This window comes from Ambystoma mexicanum, chromosome 9, assembly GCF_040938575.1.
Source record: "Ambystoma mexicanum isolate Mex_15411 chromosome 9, UKY_AmexF1_1, whole genome shotgun sequence".
Classification (NCBI taxonomy): domain Eukaryota; kingdom Metazoa; phylum Chordata; class Amphibia; order Caudata; family Ambystomatidae; genus Ambystoma; species Ambystoma mexicanum.
Genome location: NC_090931.1, coordinates 186,844,932 through 186,868,549, shown reverse-complemented (window position 1 = coordinate 186,868,549; position 23,618 = coordinate 186,844,932). Strand labels below are relative to the sequence as shown.

The 23,618-nt window shown below is 47.3% G+C and overlaps 1 protein-coding gene across 1 annotated transcript in view; it reads right to left on the bottom strand.

Moving 5' to 3' along the window:
* LOC138487843 (T-cell surface glycoprotein CD3 delta chain-like) overlaps positions 1 to 23,618 on the bottom strand; it is a 97,570-nt gene that overhangs the window by 28,587 nt on the left and 45,365 nt on the right. The window contains exon 5 of the mRNA XM_069614445.1: positions 883 to 926. Within this exon, the coding sequence (XP_069470546.1) occupies positions 883 to 926 (44 nt within the window). The remainder of the gene's footprint in view (positions 1 to 882; positions 927 to 23,618) is intronic.

Below are 23,618 nucleotides of genomic sequence, written 5' to 3'. Positions count from 1 at the left end.
ATTAAGTTGGAGACATTCACGAGATCAGCTGAGGAGCAAGACGGTCTGATGGGGCACAAGAGGGCTTAGCCTTCATCAGTACAGTAGGGCATGGTAGAAGGCTACCGCAGGCTCTCGTACAGAGTAGTCCCAGGATAGGCTATTAGAATGCTGCCATTGTAGGGTACATGGAGAGAAAGGAGGACCAGGCATTCCTAATCACATGTATTCTGTGTGTCTGGTGATTGGGCACTTCATCCCCACTCTGGGCCGCAGAGGAAAACTGCCATGCATATTCCACACCTTACCACCTATACATTGTCTGGCAGGGTTACTCCAATCCCTGGCACTGAGTGGTGGAAGTGCATACATTTATGTTGCTAGCTACTCCCTTCTTATGTATCATCCTTCTCCTCCGGCTATGCACCCCCCTCCCTTTCTTATCTCTACCTTAATGCTTTGAAACTGCTTCAATGTGGTGTAAGTTACATGCAAAATTTCCATTGATTTCCTTAAAGGTTTATTATCAGTATCTTATCAGGTGTTACAAAATGCTACTTCTAATTTATAAGAATTGTATAAGAACATTGTGTCAAATGCGTGCTTATAAAAGGTATTCATTTTATTCCTAAATTGTTCTAGTAAGGTACTTACAAGAACCTTCTAAGGTGTTTTTGTGAAAGCACAATATAGAAGCAACCACGAAAACAGCTCATCACAAGAGCTAAACGTGGGCCCACTCTCCTCTAGCCAGCATCAGTGTGCAGATGGATGCACGAAAATCAACACTTCTACCAACTTACATGTGCCTGTGTGCCATGCTGAGCACTCAGCCTGGCCCCTTACTTCAGCCCCATCCCTACCTCCCCAACCCTCACCCATGTTTAGGCACACGTCACCCACCTGGTAGAGTTGGTCATTTGCGATCAGGACCTGTTTGTCTGAAGCTAAGGAGGCAAAGAAAACAAATTCTGATGTTAACATCTCATTTTCAAATTCTGCCCTACTCTCTGTTCTACTTGCTCTTGACTGGCACACACACACACCTATATCACCCATTAGCATGGCAGGAATGAGGAGGTCTTTGTCAGGGCCAAGGACTGCATGCAGGCAGGAGTTTGCCCCCTTATTAAAGTCCTGTCCCAAGGCACCCAGATCACCTATGAGAAGAATACAGGCTTCATATCAAGTAGGGCAGATGCCATGCAAAGGATACACACTTACATATGCACAGTCACACCCTTGCAGGAGTCAAAGAGATGCAAAGTTGTGATACAAAAGACCTGCCACTTGCTCACACACCCAACCCATACCACCACCTTCCTTCTCTCTCCTCTCTGAAGGGCTAATCTCTTGCACAGTCTCCTTAAAATCTCAAAGGAGTGCAAAAAGCTTATATCTTCAAGACACGCATCCCGTACACTCAGGACAAGTTCACAAAGACCCACAAAGTACCCATGTTCCTTCTGCTACACACAATTATAATACCGGTCACTAGATAGGGTTTATGTGGTCTACTCTTTTTCTTGTATTACAGGAGTACCAGGGGATTAAGGGTTTATCATTGTACTCATACTCTTCAATCGCACTCATGGGTCAAACGGCAGAAGAGGAGGACAAGGACGTGGCAATACAAACACACACCCCTAAACTCTCAAGGAGTCACAAGGGTCGCACATGTTACCCCCTCGTGTGCATACATCACTCTATAATGATAAGATGTGATGAGATGAAGAATACTAATGAATCTTCACTACAAGATGTATTAGGGTTGCCCCTTCTTAAAGATCTGTCAGGATAGCTTGCCACTGCTCTGGAGCCTTGGTACTGGACCTGAGAGTTTCTTGATATTTGCCCACTTACAATACCTGTAAGGACAGCCATGTGGCTGTACCTAGATATGCAGGTAGCCTGGCATTGCAACTAGAAGAAAGCACATGCAGGTTAATACGTGTGTTACACTTAGAGATTTATGTCATATAATGTTTAGCCCGCCCATGACACTCGAAGATATGTATTGGTAACTCTACATTGCACCTATAACTCCTTAAGTTAGCCATTGTAACGCAGAGTGGTCATATGCAGGTATCCTTGATATCGCACTTAGTTGACTCATTTGGTTAGCATTTATAGAACTTGAAAGATATGTAGTAAGACTATAAAGGTAGCCTGTCTATTGCACTTAGAGGATCCCATTATCCTAATTTCTATGGTAGCCTGTCCGTCCCACTTAGAAAGATGTTCGAAGACAGCCAGTCTATTGCAATTGGTTGACTTGAGGGTAGCCCGACCATAGTGTGTAGAAATGTCTACAAAGGTAGCTGGATTTGTCTTCCCCACAGACGATCGGATGACACAGCAACACCAAACATAAGCTCCATCTGTGCTTAAGGTATGTATAAACACACCACATCCGTGGACATCTGCCGCAGGAACGGCTATCCATCCACACACTTTAGAACGCAGCTATGACTATGAGATACGCACTGAAACACCAGACTTGCCTCAGCACCTCTGCCATTATAATACATCGACAATCTATGACAAATTTCAGTCTAGCTGGGTACATATTGACTCCCCTGCACTAGCGCTCTGTTGTGACCTCCCTCAGCATCCACATGTCTGAGCTCTTGCGTTGCTTACTGGAGCCTAGCCACTGAAGTGAAGTTTCAGTTTTTGGAGCACTACCGACGACATATAAATGTGCCGGCACCTCTACTGACTCAGGGATGCATTGGGCGCCCCTGAGCTAACCAGGTGTCCCCAGGGACAGCACTGCCTTGTAGACACTTCATCTACATTGTGCATATCTATTTCTTCCCCACTTGTGATTTCTATTCGCATAGGAATGGATCGTCCTTTAATATTGGACATTACCCTGCCCTGGTTGGTCTATTTTGTTTTGAGCCCCCCACTTCCCCTTCCTGCACCTTTGGAAGCTCGCCTCCGTTGCAAACAACTGCCTTCAATATGGCGTTCCGGTAGGGGCCTTCCAGCAGAATGCCTTGCAGCATTCTAGTCATTTGTCGCTTCAGCTAAGCGGTGTATCCACTGGAATGGATTTTAGCCCATAAGGTCCTTCGCGTGTCGGCACTGAACCTTGAGATTCAGACTGCAGACAGACACTGCTTCGGCAAAGAAATACTCTGTTTATTAGGTGAGTGTGTGCTTTCCCTCAGGCACTCGCCCGTTGTGCTTCTTGGACCTACTGTCTTTATCAGGTCATGCTCGTGCGGATCTTGGATGTCTATATTCATGCTCACTGGTCGTGATGGGTATGTGTTCACTTTCATGTTGCGCTTTGCATTGCTTTGTTGTTCTTGCTGCTTATGACGTGGGGCCAGCGCTAACTGTGCCTCAGTGTAGGCACTTGATCAGCCCTTTGTGTATATGTCCCTGGCTGCTGACCGACATTAAATTACAAACCATGTTTCCATGGCGCACCTGTTGCTCAAGTTATTACATGAGCTTTTCCTTCATGCACTTAGCATCCATATTTGGCAGTCTACAAGCATGTTAGGTTAGGGCTCTTGGCGGTGACGTCGGCATTTTTCAACTTACTTTTTGTCATTGCTGTTTCTTTAGGCTCCAGATCCGATGGCGTAGATGTAACAGCATATTTTCTGCCATTCACAGACTCTCCCTCCTTGGCAGACTGGATGGTGATTCATTCACTTTAGGTATTCTTTAGTTTGTGCAATCAGCATGTGTAAATAGGACTGGACCCATTGCTTTCGGCTTATTTTACTTATGGTCACCCACTTTCTCTCCCCTTCTTTGCAGGTGATGTCCAGCTGCCAGCCGTTATCTCTCCTTGATCCCAAGAAGGCCGTTCGGAGATGTAGAACTCACTTGTTAGTCTTCCCCAATATTTACTGTGCCCAGGACTCGATGGGGGCCTGATAGTACTTGATTCCCATTCCCTAGTATTTGGCAGAGTTTGGTGTGGCCTTTTCTTTCTCTTGTAGATATTGGACCTGGATCTCAGGGGTCTTTTTCTTCCTTGTCTTCATTCATTACTTGTTTTTTCATTCATTCTTTGTTTATTGGTGGTGGCTACATTTTTTCACTCATCATGATTGGATTAGGTGTGTCAACCTTTGTTTTAAAAAGAAATACCCTGTCACATGTTTATGTGACTGTTTTACTTTAGGTACTATTATGATTGTAGTGGGCTTCCTTTAACCATTGGTTCTCAATATTTAATCTTCATGTTCACAGGGTCATTCATCTGTTCTGGTCCTGACGAAGGCGGAGATTCTAACAGATCGCCGAAACGTGTGTGGTGTGCCCCCTTCAAGTTGCATTGCCACAAATCCTGAGTGGCTCCCCTGCTTTAGCCTAGAGCATAGCTTTGTGAGTTTTTTTTCTTTTTTGACTGGCGGTACGTCACTGCACGTAGACTTGTGATGTATTAGCGACATCGATTGTTTGCTTTTTACTCTTCATCATCATTCCAGACTAGACTTTGACTAGCTTGTATATGAATACCCCTACTAGGGTATTTGGGGTGTTGATTAGTTAGTTGCTATTCCCAACCTTGTTATTACAGTTGGTATGCTGCCTTTTCTTCCTTTTTATGTCTTTCATATTTGTTGTTATGAACATTTGTAACATCTGTGTTATATGATTATTTTTCATGTTTTTGATTTCTTTCTGTGGTATTTAACCAAAAGAAAAGATGAAATAAAAACATTGTATTTTTTAATTAACTTTTTATCCGTTTTGTTGCATTTACAGCTGTTTATAAGATGTATTTGTTACTTCTTGAAATAGTTGTGGTACCATTTTAAGAGATGAGGCTATGGCCCAACTCATGGTTCAATTAATTACATTTAGTGTTGATTGTTAATAATTCCTGATGGGAACGCCCCCCTTGCAAGTATAATTGCCTTTACTCCAGTTCCCATTGGAGATTGAGTTAACCCATAGGTGTATGCGTTGAGGCTGGAAGCCTCAGTTAGAATAAAGTTGGAGTTAAAGCTTGTCTTGATTGTGTTTGCCTCTGTTCATTCACCGCCACTGCGCAGTTACACTGATTCCCTGTTACTACCAGACAAGGTAGCCGGCGATCTGACATTGACGAGGGGTCGGACTAGGTGAGCCCCACTGCCGTGAAGGCCACCCCAACTATGGCAGCAGGTGCTGCCTGCGTTTTGGGTCACTGCACAGGCCAGGCTGCAGCAGTGAGCCATGACGGCAAGGATTTAATTTGCTGGGCAGTGGCAGTGAATCAACGTGCCTGTGGGAAGAGTGACACACAACTCCTCAAGTTCCAGGCAGCAGTGGTGAAGTGTGGGGACAAGATGTGCCACGGGAAAAGCAACACATGCACACAGCCCCCTAGCCGGCAGTGGTGAAGTGCAAGGCCGTTCCCTAGCCTACCAACACCCGGATGTCCGAGTTTCATGCCAGACACGACAACGCCAATATAATCAAGCCTGAACGCTCAGTGGATACCTCACGTGAGCGCTCCCAAGAAGCAAGCCAACATGAACAGACAGGGGTACTACTGCTGGTGAAGTCAGCAACACCTCGGCGTAGAAGCAGCTGAGTGAGGTGAGGAGTGGGACTCGTGTATCACAAAAAGGGTCCTCTTTTTCACAGACAGTGAAAGAGTTATACCACAGCTACCATGTCTGAAGGGGAAATTCCAGCCATAGTGCCTGTCAGCCATCAGAAGTCTTCGAAGTTGCACAAGGGGATGTGTCCCCGTGCCAGCTACCCACCACATTCAATCTCACCGAAACCGGCAACATCGGTCCCAGATGGGTTTGATGGGCAAAGGACTTCAAAGTATACATGGGGGTGATGGGCCCCCTGGGTGATGAATGCAAGAACATACTGACCCTGGCAGTGGGGGCATCAGTACGTGACATACTATATGAACTGGTTGATGAGGAAAAAGCCACTTTTCAAGAAATCCATGATGCCCTTTCCACATTTTTCCCCCACACTAATGTGGATTATGAGAGACACATCTTTCATACCACCATGCAGGAGAGGGGTGAGACACTGGGCAATTCTGTTACGAGACTCTACATACGCATCAAACACTGCGCATTCCATCGCTATTCCAACAACGAGGCGCTCCGATCTCAAGTGATAGCGGGTTGTGAATCGCCCGAATTCAAAAAGAAACTACTCCAGAAACAACGGTCCCTGGACGAGATCCTGGCCATGGCGTGCCCAAATTTGGACAGAAGTATTACTGGATGATCATATAAGAACCCATTGGTTCATTAAGACTACCACCACTCCAACGTGAGGTAAAGACTTTTTTTCTTGAACCTCGGGTTGTGCAGATTAATACTGTTTAGATATTAAGCATTCGATTGGCTTACATCTTGCTTTTACTTTTTACCAACAACACTTCCATGGCAAAAACGCACTTGTGGGCACTTTTTGGAAAGATGTTCTTAGATTAAATCATACATTTCAAGTGACTAATTGAGAAATCCTCCTGAAAAAAGTTTGAGACGAAAGATAGAAAACGAAAACATGTCGAGGCATAATACTAGTAATTTAATATACTAGATACGTATTGTGATCTTTATTGATCACACTTCATCTCTATAAGTCAAATGAATCATAAGGATGAAGTAAACTGATGCCATTATTACATCTGGAATGAACTGATGCTATTAAATTGCTAGCTTTTTCTATGTCACTAGGACTTTGTTTTTATAAATGTTTGATTTTTACTGTGTTTTTTATGGATTATGAATAAAATGTATACGTTTTGTAAGTATTAACTGACTGTTTGGAAGTGCTGTTGTGGATAATTCTACTTTGTTGCTCTATATATGGTCTCTTCAACTACCCCAAATCAAAAGGTAAACAAATGACTACTCATAGGGTAGTTTTCTGGGGTTTCCCCCTTTCTATATTTGTGTGAACTGACTCTACAATATCTCAACAAGTCGTCAACTTGGGCACAGTGAAAGTATCCTCATCACCAAACGGCCTGGATTTAGTCAAGAAGCTAATGCCAGTGCCACCGGAAAACACCAAACACACCAACAAAACATGCTTCCGGTGCAGATACAAGTTCCTGCATGAAGGCACGTGCCCTGCCATGGCCCAGAAATGCACTGCCTGCGGTGGCGACGACCACTTCAGCGCTGTCTGCAGGAACACCCCCACGCCAACACATCATGGAACCTCTCTGAGGAGCAGCAGGCGACAGCAAAAATATCATCCCGATGACAGAAAGGCTAGTCGTGGCTACCGGAGATACCGCCCGGCCAAAGGGGAGGGCGACAGGCAGACGACCTGGCAGACACACAAATTCCCAGGGAGAAGAGGAACTTACAAACCAAGACGGAACGTACAATATGTAGAAATACAATCCCATTCAGAGAGAGACTATTCATCATCCCAAAAGAGCCAGAGGAAAAGGGGCTATGTGTAGACACTGGGAAAAGAGGTTGCTAAGGAACAGAGCCCTACACTAACCGGCAATTCCACAACACTGTGATGGAATTCTTAATTGATACTGGTGCAACAATAAATGTCATGAGCGAGCAGGCATACAACCGACTCCCTCATCCGCCGAGACTAAAACCAGCCATGGTGGAAATATTCCCATATGGCTGCAACACGCCTTTGCCATGTAAAGGGATGCTCACAACAATCTGCGCCCACAAGTCACACACAGCCCTCAGGAACTGTAAAGTACGACTCCACATCGACACAACGGTCAAACCTGTGGCACAACATTATCGTGGCATCCCAATAAATATCCAGAAACAGATGGGAGATGAAATCAGGCATTTATTAGACCTCGACATCATTGAGCCAGCGGTTGGGCCCACTGCTTGAGTTTCGGCAATCGCACCCATCCCAAAGAAATCGGCTGAAGGGTCTATTTGCATCTGTGTGGACATGCCCCAACCAAACGTTGCCATACAGCAAGAACGTCACCAAGCCCCAAGAATCACAGATATGTTCCACCTCCTCAATGGGGCAACTGTCTTCTCCAAGCTGGACCTGAACAAGTGTTGACCAGAGACAATTGGGATGTTATCTCGTGCCCAGAGTGTGAATCCAGTTTTGAGAACATTCGAACGCACATTGCGTCAGTCACTGACATGGCCCATTTCAGCTCAGCCAAGGAAATGGAAGTGACCGTCAACACCAGTCCAGTAAGGATTGGCGCAAGAACACTATCAGAGCCTCGAGAAGGTATGCAGCTGTACAGGAAATGCTGGTACCTGCACTGAAGAAACAAACAGGTACATGGGTTACCTGAGAGGTTCTAAAGGTCTGGGGAAGCAACAGAGTGAACACAGATGCTGGTAGGAGAGGTTCTGGGATCCTGAAACAGATAAGAAGTTGATAACAAGAGGGTCTGGGACCCTGAATCGGAAAGTAACAAATCAGGAAGACTTGTATACTTGGCCGGGGAGTTGAACTACGCAGATACAACACCAGAGTGTGATTCTGCGACCCACACCCAAATAAGAAGTTGAGAATAAGAGGGTCTGGGACCCTGATTGCAAAAGAAACAAACCAGGAAGGGTGGTATGCATGGCAGGAGTGAACCAACCAGATACAACGCTATAGTGCGAGTCTGGGACTCACACCCAAATAAGAAGTCAAGAATAAGAGGGTCTGGGATCCTGATGATAAAAGAAGCAAACAAGGAAGAGTTGTATGCCTAGCAGTGAAGTAAACCAAGTAGACACTACACTACACTTACGCCTGGTACCCGCATCGATATGAGAAATCAAAGTATAAAGTGACGAAGGAACCAAGCCATTTTGTGAGTCTGGGTCCTGCACCTACGTGAGAGGTTGAGAACAAGGAATAAGAGGGGCATGACCCCTTGAACTTACAAAAGGAATCCTACGCTTGGTAGAGGAGTGTGCCAAGTTGGTGGGATAAAGAACTGTGAATCCAAGAAGTGCATTCTTGTGACATTTTACCAACAGGAATAAAGGGGCTCAGGAGCCCTAAAGGAATGAAAACAAGATACGAAGAAGTCTATGGCAAAGGAGCACTACCCTAGCATTGTAATCTCGTATTTCTGAACATTGTTTATTCGTATCACTTTTGCCTACCAGAGAGACTCTGAACTTTTCTGTTGGTTAAAGCTACCACAAACACATTTTTACTTTGAGAAGAGATCATCCTTGAACAGTCGCTTTAGGTGATTAGTGTTAAGGACAGAGGTAGGTTTTGAGACATGACAGTGACCGACTTTTTAGTTTTGGACATCCTGGCAATTACACTCATTTTCTTTGAGGTAGGGAAACCTGTCTTAGTTTAAGGACACAAAGGCATTTGCCCAACCATGTTTTGATTAATACAATTCTATACCCAAAGACATGCCACCATTGTGTCCAAGCCTTACCTCTGCAACCTTACATTTGGTATGTATACAAGATCTAAGTTTAAAGAACACAGCCCACATGGGTTTCGACCACTAAGGTATTTCTCAAGACCAAGTAGTTGGGTCCAAATCGGATAACATTTTGGGGTGTAGGTCAAATTGTGTAAAGTATCATTTTTTTTTCTTTTCATAGATTCTTTTTATTGATTTCATAAGGGCAAGCTACAATCATATCACCAGACATCGGTTAAAATGCACAATGATTAGTTGGAGGGGGAGGGGGAAATCGGAGGGGAGAGCAAGGAGACAGCTGTCTGCACGTAGTGCTATAAGAGGGAGGACTATTACGTCTTCGGGTTCAGTTGCAGCGCCCCCTGTGGTAGGGGTTACTACGGTGCTTGCATCCGGAGTCCGGTTCTTTTTAGGGCCCTGGCTCAGAGCACTGCCCCTCGGTGAACCCCTGCTGCCCTCCTCTGGCTCTTTAGTCCAACTTTGACATCCAACGATGGGTTGGGGGTTTTCTCGCCACCCCTGGGAATTGCTGCGTGTAGTCCAGAAAGGGTTCCCAGGTGTTGAAGAACTTGCTCCTGTTGCCGAGGCGGAATGCTGTAACTTTTTCTGCCGCCACTATGTCACAACACTTGGACCACCACATAGGGATTGCCGGGCTTTCGGGATGCTTCCATAGCCTTGCGATTGAGATTTTCGCTGCCATGAGTAGGTGCGAGCAAAGGTATGCTATGCGGCCAGTTAGTGGAAATTGGCCTTCGCCCGTGGCTCCCAGCAGGACCAGCCCTGGATCCCATGGGATTGTGAGACAAGTGATCGATTTAATTTGTTTCCAGAACTGCGTGGCTTTTGGACATGACCACAGGAGGTGGAACAGCGTGCCCGTGTCTAGGCATCCTCTACAGCATCTTGGGGGATTGTTGGGGTGCATTTATTTAGGATCTCCAGCGTTAAGTACCCACTGTAGCAAACTTTAATAGCGCATTCTTTATTGGTGATGCACTTTGAACTTCTGTGTGCTCGGATCAGATACGGCCCCATTCCTCAGGCTCAATGGATCTGCTAATGTCCTTTTCCCATTTCATCATGTAAGCCTCTTTTTTACTGGGGTCTGATCTATCTAGTAGCCTGTTCAGGGCAGATATTTAGCCCAAGGGGGAGTTTGCTAAGAGCGTTCGCTCTAGGGCTGTTAGGTCTCTGCTTCCATTTATCCTTATCACGTCCTGGGACAGCCAGTGTCTGAGTTGCGTGTACAAGAATCTTTCGGTTTGTGGGATTTGGAATTTGGTCTTGCAGGCTTCAAAGGTTAGTGGGGTGCCATTCTCTAGGAAATCCCCGACTGTCTTCAGTCTGCCTTCCTTCCAATTATCGAAATGGTTTGGGGTGATTCCCGGTGTAAAGTCTGGGTTGTGCCAGATCGGGGAGAGGAGGCCCACCACGATTCTGCAGTTCCATTGGCAGGCTGCCCTCTTCCAGCACTCGACTGTGTTGTTTGTCACTGTTAGGGGGCCTGGGTTGGGAGGGTTCTGGGGTCTTGCCATGTGCCGAAGCGATTCCAGAGGGTTCCGACACTAGCCTTCCTCCAGTTTTATCCAGCGGGGTTGGTTGGTGTTCAACTTCCATGTGAAGGCCTGTGGGAGTTGCGCTGCAAGGCAGTACCTGTCCATGTCCGGGACCCCTAGACCGCCACCCGTGGAGCCCCGAAGCATGACTAGCTTAGCTATCCACTGCTTTTTTCCTTCCCAGACGTACTTCAAGACGTTTGTTTGGAGTTTCTGGATGGCTTTCTTCAGGATGGGAACAGGGAGGGCCAAGCAGTAGTGGATCAGTCTCAGAGCTAGGTTCATCTTGAGCGCAGCGACCCTTCCGAGCCACGACACTTCTTGCTTCTTCCAGCATGCTAGGTCGTTCTGTAACTCTTTAAACAGTGGGGGGAAGTTTACTTTGTATGTTCTTTCAGTTTTGCTTGGTATCTGGTAGGTAGCTAATTTGTGACTTCGCCCATGGGATTAGGTAGTTGCTTGTTAGGGATTCCTTGAGCTTTCTCGGCATGTTGTTGCCCAGTGCAGACGATTTTGCAAAATGTACCCTGAATCCAGAAGCTTCCCCGAATGCTTCTAATTCTTGCCACAGCGCCTTCATGGAAGCTTTGGTCCGGGTAATAGTCAACAGGACATTGTCCGCATATAGGGCTGCTTTGCAGGATTCCTCTTTGTGTTCCAGTCCATGTATGGACGGGTTTTGGCGGATCCTGCTGGCAAAGGGTTCCATGGAACATTCTATATTGGTGATGCACTTTGAACTTCTGTGTGCTCGGATCAGATACGGCCCCATTCCTCAGGCTCAATGGATCTGCTAATGTCCTTTTCCCATTTCAGCATGTAAGCCTCTTTTTTACTGGGGTCTGATCTATCTAGTAGCCTGTTCAGGGCAGATATTTAGCCTAAGGGGGAGTTTGCTAAGAGCGTTCGCTCTAGGGCTGTTAGGTCTCTGCTTCCATTTATCCTTATCACGTCCTGGGACAGCCAGTGTCTGAGTTGCGTGTACAAGAATCTTTCGGTTTTGTGGGATTTGGAATTTGGTCTTGCAGGCTTCAAAGGTTAGTGGGGTGCCATTCTCTAGGAAATCCCCGACTGTCTTCAGTCTGCCTTCCTTCCAATTATCGAAATGGTTTGGGGTGATTCCCGGTGTAAAGTCTGGGTTGTGCCAGATCGGGGAGAGGAGGCCAACCACGCTTCTGCAGTTGCATTGGCAGGCTGCCCTCTTCCAGCACTCGACTGTGTTGTTTGTCACTGTTAGGGGGCCTGGGTTGGGAGGGTTCTGGGGTCTTGCCATGTGCCGAAGCGATTCCAGAGGGTTCCGACACTAGCCTTCCTCCAGTTTTATCCAGCGGGGTTGGTTGGTGTTCAACTTCCATGTGAAGGCCTGTGGGTGTTGCGCTGCAAGGCAGTACCTGTCCATGTCCGGGACCCCTAGACCGCCACCCGTGGAGCCCCGAAGCATGACTAGCTTAGCTATCCACTGCTTTTTTCCTTCCCAGACGTACTTCAAGACGTTTGTTTGGAGTTTCTGGATGGCTTTCTTCAGGATGGGAACAGGGAGGGCCAAGCAGTAGTGGATCAGTCTCAGAGCTAGGTTCATCTTGAGCGCAGCGACCCTTCCGAGCCACGACACTTCTTGCTTCTTCCAGCATGCTAGGTCGTTCTGTAACTCTTTAAACAGTGGGGGGAAGTTTACTTTGTATGTTCTTTCAGTTTTGCTTGGTATCTGGTAGGTAGCTAATTTGTGACTTCGCCCATGGGATTAGGTAGTTGCTTGCTAGGGATTCCTTGAGCTTTCTCGGCATGTTGTTGCCCAGTGCAGACGATTTTGCAAAATGTACCCTGAATCCAGAAGCTTCCCCGAATGCTTCTAATTCTTGCCACAGCGCCTTCATGGAAGCTTCGGTCCGGGTAATAGTCAACAGGACATTGTCCGCATATAGGGCTGCTTTGCAGGATTCCTCTTTGTGTTCCAGTCCATGTATGGACGGGTTTTGGCGGATCCTGCTGGCAAAGGGTTCCATGGAGAGCGCGAAGATGAGCGGTGATAGGGGACACCCCTGTCGAGTGCCCCTGGTTATGGTGATTTTGGCTGATTTGGCGCAGTTCACTCTGAGCGCCGTGAAGGGGCGTTGATAATTGGCTAGTGACCATTTAACGAAATTCGGGCAGCATCCATAGTGGTGTAGGGTTTCCCTGATGTAGCCCCAGTCCAGCATGTCAAATGCTTTGTGTGCATCGAGTGATATGACTGCCAGTTCCAACCCGGCCCGGTTAGCTGATTCTATTATGTTTATCGTGTGCCTGGTGTTGTCCTGTGTGTTACGGCCCGGGATGAACCCTGTCTGATCCGGGTGTATTATGTCCGGGAGGAATCGTGCCAGTCTCTGCGCCAGGATTTTCGAGAACACTTTGGCGTCATTGTTCATTAATGTGATGGGTCTGTAAGATGAGCATTGGTCGGGTTTTTCCCCGGCTTCGGTATTAGAAATGTCAGAGATTCCTCCATAGATGGGGTAGAAGATTCAGTTGTGATTAATGAATTGTATAGGTTTGCCAGGTGGGGTTTGTATCGGTTTCAAGCTGCTGTTGGGCCGCAGAAGAAGGAGCTGAATCCACCCTCAGTGGTTGTTGTTCCTTTTATTTTTGGATGAGGGGCCTCCAATTCTGCGCCACCCCTCCACTCGGGACCAGGACCTCAGGGACTCTCTTGATGCGTCTTCTGTGACGGAAGCTCCCTTACTGGGGTCGTCCTCCTCAACCTCCGGGTTCAGGAATCTCTCTGCTTCCTTTGGGGAGAGGATGTGCCAAGGCTTGCCCTCCCAGGGTCATGCTAAAGCAGTGGGCAACCTCCAGTAGTATGGAACCTTCCTCTCGCTGAGCCATTCCGTGACAGGCTTCAGGGCTTTCCTCTTCGCCAGTGTGATAGCTGTTAGGTCCTGGTACAGAGAGATTGCGGCGTCCCTGAAGTGTATGCGGGCTGAACTACTGGCTTTCCGCATTATTTCTTCCTTTACTTTATAGAAGTGTACTCTTACTAGTACATTCGATGAAGTGGAGGGGCTCTGCTTTGTTCTAGTTCTATGTACTCTGTCAAGTTCTAGGGGGGATTCGTCTGGGAGGGTAAGGATAAAGTGGAATAGGTCACTTACGTAAGATTCCAATTCCTCGTCCGAGACTGTAACGCTCACCTGGTATCCACGGGGATGCCACTCAGCCTATTCGGACCTCCTACGAACTCGAACCCTTTCCTGGAGTCTGTTTGACTGAAGACTGGGCCTTGTTTTCTTGTATAGCGCGCTCTCCCTCCTGCCTTCAGTGCAGGGGTGCGTTGACTGATGCGGGCTCAATGCTGCCTTGTTGCTTGTGGGTGATCGTGGCCTGGCTCCAGCCTGATGCCTCAGAGGGCTGGGGCAGGGATTATGATGGCACTCCCCCCCAAACCCCCTCTCAAGGTGGCTCTCCTGTCTGGTCCTGGCTTGGTTGGATGGTTTTGATGAAATCTTCTAAGCAAGTGAGGTGCATGGATATACTCACAAGGTTCCCATGTTCTGTCCTGCGGACCATACCCTTTCCAGTCCACTAAGTAGTATAGGTTGGATCGGACATATTTTGAATCCAGGATGTCCTTGAACTCAAATTCTAGCTCTGCTTGGACTACTACTGGCTTTGGTGGCGTTACTACTCGGGTCCCAGGTTGAACAGGTTTTAGGAGAGACACGTGGAACACAGGATGAATCTGAATGTTTGGGGGCAAGGCTAGTTTGACAGCTACTGGATTTATCAGAGGTGACGGTGAATGGTCCCAGGTATCTTGGACGGAAGGTTTGGATTCCTTTAATGGTCACGTGTTTAGAAGTCAGCCAGACTTTGTCTCCAATCTAGTAATTGGGGGGTTTTCTTCGGTGTTGCTGAGCAAACTTCTTCTGGCGATTCTTAGCTGGAAGTAGGTGTTCAGCTGCCCTTTTAAAGGTTTGAGAAATTGTCGTGTGTAAGATTGTGATTGCTGGCATTTCCAAGGTTGTAGGGACGTCTAACTCGGAAGTGCGTGGATGCCTGCCATATATGGTATACAAGGGCGTCTGTCCAGTGCTGGTGTGTAGGGAATTATTATAAGCATATTCAGCTATCCAAAATAGGTCTGACCAGCTTCCTTCAGCTTGATGTAACATGCTGAACAGATCCTGCTCGAGCGTTTGATTCGTCCTCTCAGTCTGACCATCCGTTTGAGGATGGTGACTGTGTAATAAATATGTTTTCTGAACAGTGATATAAATAACTGAATGGTTACCTCAAGGACTCGCCAATAGTTTTCTTCCTTTCCTTGCTTCCTCTTCTTCTGATATAAAGGAGAAGACAATCTCATAGGGTGAAAAGAAATGGGCCCAGCCGGCATGACAGCTATTCCGGGTCTGCGAGTATTGCAGGGCTCGAAGATTGCTGTGATCGGTTCGTACTTCGATAGCATGCTTGGCCCCCAGTTATAGGTGCCACCACTCCTAAAAGGCTCTCTTGATCGCCAGCAGTTCTTTTTCGAGAACCGAGTAATTTATTTCTGAAGGTGAGAGCGTCTTGAATAGATAGGCCACGGGACACTCTAATCCATGTCCATTTTCCTGAAGTAGAATGGCCCCTACAGCATAGTGTGAAGCGTCGGATTCTACAATGAATCTTTTGGTTTGGTCAGGTGTAAGAAGTATGGGTTCCGTGGTGAAGCGTTCTTTGAGCCTCTCAAAGCCTTGGTGGGCCTCCTCTGGCCAATGGAATCTTGCATTCTTCTTAAGAAGCGCCGTCATCGGGTGGATTTCTTCGGAATAGTGGGGGATGAATCGCCTATAAAAATTTGCGAATCCCAAGAACCTCTGCAGATCCTTTACGCACAATGGAACCGGCCACTCCATGATAGCCGAGACCTTCCTGGGATCCATTGCGATTCCCTCGGCTGATAGAAATTACCCCAAATAAGCCACTCTATCTTTATGGAATTCACATTTGCCCAACTTGCAAAAAAGATGATTTTCCGACAGTCTCTGCAGGACTTCCTTAACGTGCTGAATGTGATCAGTCGCTGATGCTGAAAAGACCAATATGTTGTCCAAATAGATGATGACTGTGTGCAGAAGAATATCAGAAAATATATGATCCATAAAACGCTGGAAAACAGCCGGGGCATTGGAAAGACCGAATGGCATCACCCTATACTCGTAATGACCCAAGGGAGTACGAACAGCTGTTTTCCACTCGTCGCCTGTGCGGATACGGATAAAATGGTAAGCTCCGCGGAGGTCTAGTTTAGTAAAGATCTTAGCTCCCTTAACAGCCTCAAGAATATCAGGTATTAAGGGCATCGGTTATCGATCAGGGGTCGTGATCTTGTTCAACCCCTGATAATCGATACACGGTCGAAGTTCCGTTGAATCCTTCTTGGGGATGAAGAACAAAGAGGCTCCGGCTGGTGATGTGGATTCTTGAATAAGCCCATTGCGTAAGTTCTTTTGAAGGTATTCTTTTAGAACTTCTCGTTCATGTGTAGACAGTATATACATGCGGCCAAAGGGAATTGGAGCATCAGGAACGAGTTCCAATGCGCAGTCATCTCTGCGATGTGGAGGTAACTCCGCGTATTTAGAGTTGGAAAACACTGCCTGGAATTCTCGGTAATCCGAGGGGATTTCTTGGATGTTATTTGATGAAGTGCACTTGATTTCTTGGACGGAGATTGTAGATCGGAAACCAAGCGCTCCATCCGAAAGGCAATGGGTCAGACAATGTTCTGAACCTAAAAATATTGTGCCGGCTTTCCAATTGATATATGGATTATGGGCTCAAAGCCAAGGTAACCCTAAGATCAAGGGATAATGTGCCGTGCAAATTACATCGAATACGATGGTCTCTTGATGGGAAGCAATCTTCATATGAATAGGTTTTGTCTATTCTTTGATGGGTCCCGATACCAGTGGACTCCCGTCTACCGATTCCACTGGGATTGCTATAGATTTGGTGGAGCATGGTAGTCTATGATTATCCTTCCAGTGGGTATTAACAAAGTTTCCGGCTGCTCCGCAATCAATCAAGGCGGGAACTGAAACGGGGTCCGAGGCATCCCATTCTAGCATGACCTGTAGGACAATCATAGGAAGATCGGGTATATCAGTGACTTCAGAAGATAGCAATGCCATTGAGGAACCTGTTACTGACTCCCGCGGTTCCCCGTGCAGTTGGGAAGAAGCGTTTCCCTGTTTCTTGGTAGGGGTGATAGGGGAGTCTTGGACTGCATGGTCCTTGGATCCACAATACATACACAACCCCTTAACTTTATGCCGGTTGCGTTCTTCCGAGGTGAGTCTACCTCTTGTGATTCCTATCTGCATAGGTTTGGTTTGTCAGTCTGAGCCTTCATTGTACTGGGAGGATGAGTAGTCAAGGGCCTCATAGGACGATTCCGACGCCGTTCTCTGAGTCTTTCCTGTAGACGATAATCCATCTGCATAACTATCGTAATCATTTCCGCTAGATTTGGAGGTCGAGAGACTCTGGACACCTCATCCTTCAGTTCATCATTCCATCCTCTATGGAAAAGCGTTATCAGCGCATCATCGGCCCAAGAGGTTCCAGCTGCTAGCTGTTTGAAGGTGGTGATGTATGACAGTAGATCTTGCGATCCTTGTTTGAAGTCTAGCAATTGTTCCTGGGCTGAGACTATGATCTCCTGTCTACTAAACATAGATCTAAGGCTGTTCAAGAAGGTGGGATAAGAATCTAGCAGAGCGTTGTTTGTGATAACTAATGGCGTTGCCCAGGCTAAAACTGGCCCAGTTAAGTGAGCGATCATGTGTCCTACCTTGTCTCGGTCATTATGAAAAAATGCCGTCTTAAATGAAAATTGGACTGTGCAGGCCTCGATAAAGGCCTTAAATTTGTGAGGATTCCCATCATATAAACCACCCCCCGGATCAGGCCTGGAGGCAATTCGGAACAGCTAGGAACTCTTCCTACCTGTTGCCTCAAGAAAGCGTTTTCCTGTTTTAATGCCTGCACTTCTGCAGTCAAAGATTGTACTTCCGTAACTAACTGTTGTTGTTGGGCTGGGTCCGTAGTTCCCTAGAAGATAGCGACCGTAACCTTGAGATTACCGTTCAGTATCTGGGTAATCCCAATTTATCAAAATAGGTGTTGCTAACTGTAATAAATATGTTTTCTGAACAGTGATATAAATAACTGAATGGTTACCTCAAGGACTCACCAATAGTTTTCTTCCTTTCCTTGCTTCCTCTTTGCCCAGGGAATATGTCCAACAGGGGGGTGAAAGCGAAGGCCTGCCTAAGTCCCTTCCTCCGCCTCTTGAGTAAGATTAGGGGAGGCGAAAGGCCTCAGGGAAACCCTCTGGGGGAGAAAACCCTGTGTCGACAGCTGCTGGAGTGATGTCGTCTAGACGGCGAAGATTCAGGAAACTGCAGGTTGAAAGCCGTCTGATGGAAAAGGTAGAAGAGGATGGTGAGTAAGTAGTAGGTAAGTATGAGACGGAATTCACGTTAGAGAGCAAGGAATACCTGTAAAAGTGAGTGGTTGGTCTATCAGGCTGGAAGGGAAGTCCTCCGGTAAGAACCTGATGTGTATAGTAAATGGTTAGCTCAGAACTAAGTTCAGAATGAACAGAAGAAGAATTGTTTAGGAATATTACCTGATGGGATCAAAGACAGGGACGTATAAGGAAGTACGGCAAGAACAGGCACTGAGAGGGCGGGTTGGACCACAAGACTCAAGGCTCCTAAATATTGTACACGGAAAGAAAGAGTCAATTTGAATTCCCCATCGGGACCTTGGAATCCCTGATATTCTATCCTACGTACTGAAAACTAGGGGGTGAAACTCTTTGGCGGACTGCTCAGCGATTTCCAGATCGTAGCTGGTGAAAGTAAGAGCGTAGGTTTGGGTTCTCTGCTTCGGGAAGGAGCCGGGAAAGAGGGTTGAGTCTGAATAAGGGAAGTACGTAGGACAGGATTAGAAGGAAGGAATATAGAACACAGAAAGGTTTAGTAACAAACTTCCTAGAAACGAACTCACGTAGCGTTGGCAATGAAGAGTAGCAACGTGTCCGTGCGTTGTTGACAGGAACAGATGAACCGAATCTTGAGCAGGAGGGCGGTCCTTCACCGGCGCTGGGCTGTTCAACATCTAGACCCACACCTTCCGTAGCGGCGGCCATCTTGGTAGTAAAAATGGCCGAAATCCACCATGTGGGACCAACGATGCCACAGTGACCACGGTCTCCGAAGAGGCGTGACAGACTGGTGGATAGCCAGATGTCGATTTGGGCCATAGAGCAGCACTTCCTCCAGAAGTTAGACACGAATTGAGTACCTCGGTCTGAAACCAGTACCGAAGGAAGCCCATGGAGCCGTACGATACTTTCAAGAAACACCTTTGCCAGAGTGGAAGCGTTTGGGAGCCCCTTAAGAGGAATGAAGTGTGCCATTTTTTAAAACAGGTTCACAACCACTAGAATGGTGTTAAACCCTTGACTGGGCGGTAAGTCGGTAATAAAGTCGAGGGATAACGTGTGCCAGGGTGCTGGTGGAATCTCCAGTGGTTGTAGGAGCCCAGCTGGTTTCTGCTTTGATGATTTGTTTGGTGCACAACTCCACAAGATAGGATGAATTGGATAATGTCTTTACGCCACGTGGGCCACCAGTAATTTCGTTTCACTTTGGATAGGGTTTTTGCAATTCCGGGGTGGCCTTCGATTAAAGAATCATGATAACCGGACATGACTTGTTCTTGTAGTTCTTGGTTTGTCAAGAATAAGCGGTTCCTGAAGTAGGGCAACTGGTCCTTTATCATGTAATGTTCTCCTTGTGTACTCCACTCTTGTAATTGCTCTTGACCCCCTTGAATGAACTTGGAGATGGCCAGTTTAGGATAGCATCTACCTTGTGTACATCCATTCGGATTCCATTCGGACTAAGGATGAAGCCAAGGAATTCCACCTCAGTGAAATGAAATGAGCACTTTTTGAGCTTGGCATAGAGCGGGTGTTGGCCGAGTTTCGCCAATACGGATTGCAGATGTTTGACTTGGTCCTGCTTTGATGCAGAGTATACTAGGATATCGTCAATATACACTAGGGCACAGACATCAATCAATTCCCTTAAGACATTGTTCATGAAGTATTGAAATGCAGCGGGCGCGTTGCAAAGGCCAAAGGGCATTACTTGATATTCGCACATGCCGTACTTGGTACGAAAGGCGGTTTTCCATTCGTCACCCTTTTTCACACGAACGAGGTGATATGCTCCTCTCAGGTCTAGTTTTGTGTAGATTTGGGCATCTTTAACTTGGTCAAGCAGTTCAGGGATTAGCGGCAGAGGGTAATGGTTTTTCACTGTAATTTGGTTCAGTGTGCGATAGTCGATGCACCTTCTCAAGTCCCCTTCCTTCTTCGGTTGGAAGAACAGGGGACTGGCTGCTGGTGACTTCGAGGGACGGATGAACCCATTTGCCAGGTATTGGTCGAGATAGGACTTCAGGTGCAGGTTTTCTGGTTCTGTGAGTGCGTAGATTCGTACACAAGGGATCTGTGCGCCGAGTATCAGGTCGATCTGGCAATCGTATGGTCTGTGCGGTGGTAGGGTATTAGCTTGTTCTTTCTGAAATACATCTTGAAAATCTTGGTATTCACTTGGTAGGGTACCTGTTGTCACTGTCCCAAGCGTAGAAGTTCTGGTATCAACTGGTTGTTTCCCTTGGTGATAACACGTGCGGGTGCAATTTTCAGAAAAGGCCAATTGTTTTGCTCGCCAATCTATTCGAGGAATATGAGCTACCAACGAAAGCCATTCCTAAAATCGCCTGGAATTGCAGTGCATTGATGAGGACGAAATGGATAGATTATTGGTGTCCATCCTGGCACAGAAGGGTTAAGGCTGCAGTGCATTGGGATACTGAACCAGAAGCTATTTCCGTGCCATCGACTGTGGTAACAGAGTCCGCGGTTGATTTAGGGCATAAAGGAAGCCCCATCTTTGCTGCGAGATCCTGGTCTATGTAATTCCCAAGGGCTCCACTGTCTATGTACGCTCTTACTGTGTGCATCCAAGATGGTTGTTGGTGATTGATTAAGACCGCAAAATGGGAGGTCTGTAGTTCGACTTTCTTCGCTCAACAAGTGGACCCCTACACTTGCCGGGCTTGGGAGTTTTTCTGATTCCTTGATGGTATCTCCCTTGTCCGTGGCCCCTACCGTCCTCTTTGGTGGTTTCACAGGGCACTCTTTAAGGAAATGACCTGACCTTCCACAGTACAAACATAGCTGCTTCTGTCTCCTTTTATCCCTTTCTGCCCTAGTCAAGGGGGATCTGACCCCCCCATTTGCATTGGTTCCCCTGCGCCTTCAGTTGTTCGAGAGACATTGTCCTTTGAACGCACATACATAGGGCGAGGGTCCGGTCTGGTTCTATCTGCTCTTCGATCTTGCAACCTGTGATCCAGTTGAATAACAAGGTCAATAAATTCTGCACAGTTTTTCAGGGGATTCACTACTTGTGCAAGAACATCTTTGAGCTCTCCCCGCAGACCCCGATTAAATAACATGGTTCTCTTCTCCTCAGGCCATTCAGCTTCAACCACAAGTCTATTGAACGTGGCTATGTATGTTAATAGGTCTTGGTTCTCTTGACGTAGAGACACAAGTTCGTTGTCCAATGCCTGCCCATGAGTACGACGGGCCAAAATGTTTGTCCATCTCCTGCTGAAAACCCCTGAAGTCATGCAGCAAAGGATCGTCTGGATTAACAAAGGGTACAGACCAGTCTGCGTCGCTTCCGCTAAGATAGGATAGCACAAAAGCGACCCGTGATTGGTCATTCAGAAAGGCTCCTGGCCTGCAAAGGAAGTGCAGGCGGCATTGATTCATGAATGCGGCATACTTCTTGGGATCCCCCGTGAATCGCTCGGATGGGGTCAAGGGAACTGCCCCAGGAAGGGTTATCTGAAAGGGATTGGTTGATGGTACTGGCATTGAGGACATGTTACCGGCAACGGTGCATGCCCCGCTTGTGACTGGAGAAGTTGCCGGCTTAAATCATCAGTACGTTCTTTAGCAACTATCAACTCTCTCCTCAGGGTGTTGGTCTCTTGCCTGGCTGCATGTACTTCGGAACGTAGCTGCCCCAACATTTGGGCTAACTGGTCAGTATCTGACGTTTCCATGACGCCCAGGTGGATTGTAGTGTGATGCTCACCTGGTATCCCCGGGGACGCCACTCAGCCTGTTCGACCTCCTAAAACCTCAAACCCTTCCCTGGAGTCTGTTTGACTGAAGACTGGGCCTTGTTTTCTTGTGTAGCCCGCTCTCCGTCCTGCCTTCAGTGCAGGGGTGCGTTGACTGATGGCGGCTCGATGCTGCCTAGTTGCTTCACTGGCGTGAGCCCGACGGACAGAGCTTGCTGTAACTTCAGCCCGACCGGTAAGTAGAATGAGTCTTATGAACAGTTCTGTTGACTCTCGTTCCTTCTCTAATGTGTCTTTCCTATCTTAGGTGATGGAGGGAGTTCAGAGATGGCGGCGTGCTACTGAGGTGAGTAGCACTAACGGTGAGTGAGAGCGCGGAGCGCGATGCAGCCCCTTCTTACTTGTATTAACCAATGTTCGTCTCTGTATCCTTTTAGGTACCGCAATGTCCCAGCGTGGCTGCCAGCTGAGAGAAAGAGACGCGGTGAGTAAGCGCGATGTGCAGTGCCTACGAATGCTTTCCACGCTAACCTGGTATGTCTTTTCCCTCTTTGCAGTTCAATGAGATGCTCCGGAGTTGACGTTACCCCGAGCGGCTTGAATTCAGGTAAGCGTTTGAATCTTGTACAGTTTTCGAGTAAGCGGAGATATGCAGAATGCTTACTAATGTCTTCTCCTCTGTTCTTTTCCCCTTTCTCTGGATGCAGCGTGCTGAGATGCAGATGACACTGCCGTAGCTGCCCAATGGACTGGAGGAGCAATGGATGGAAGCTGGATGCTCAGCAAGGTAAGGCTATTATTAATGGTGTTCTTGTTCTTGCAGGGGCGCTGGGCGCGGAAGAAAGAAGGCCTGTCTGGAGACCGATCCGAGTACGGTGAGTGTCACGCTGCAGGTGCAGAGAAACGCAAAGTGTGTTTCTCGGCCCGGGCATGGCTTAAATAGTCTCTAGGTATCCCAGGTATCCCTGGGTTGAACCACACCCAAAAGGCTAAACTGCATATGCAGTTCAAGTAACTGGAATATGTGGGGGCATCCATCTTGCCGTCTATTCATTACAAGTCCAATGCCATCCTAGGGCAGTGTGTGAGCCTGGCGCCGTAGGCGCCAGGTCTGACTCCAAGTGGGTCTCTGGGAGGATGGAGAGGCCCTTAGGAGCCATGTAGGTGATCGTGACCTGGCGCCAGCCTGATGTCTCAGAGGGCTGGGGGCAAGAATCATGACAGAGACATGGGGGGCATTCCTCGCAGGTGAATGTTGTTGCGCCTAGGTCAGTTTTCTGTGTCTTCCTGTTTGGATTTGAGTGCTTCGCACCTAGCTTCGAGCGCTGCAATACTATCCCTTCCCTCCCCAATTTTTTTCATAGAGTGTGGTTTCAATCTCTGCTGTCCTGGTTTCTATTTCCCCCACTCACTTGTTCAGGGTTATGATCTTGTTCATCACCTCTGCAGTACCCTTCTGATACTCCTTGGTGATGCCTGATAACAGTTCTTGGAGGTCAGATTTTGTGACCGCTTGTGGTGCT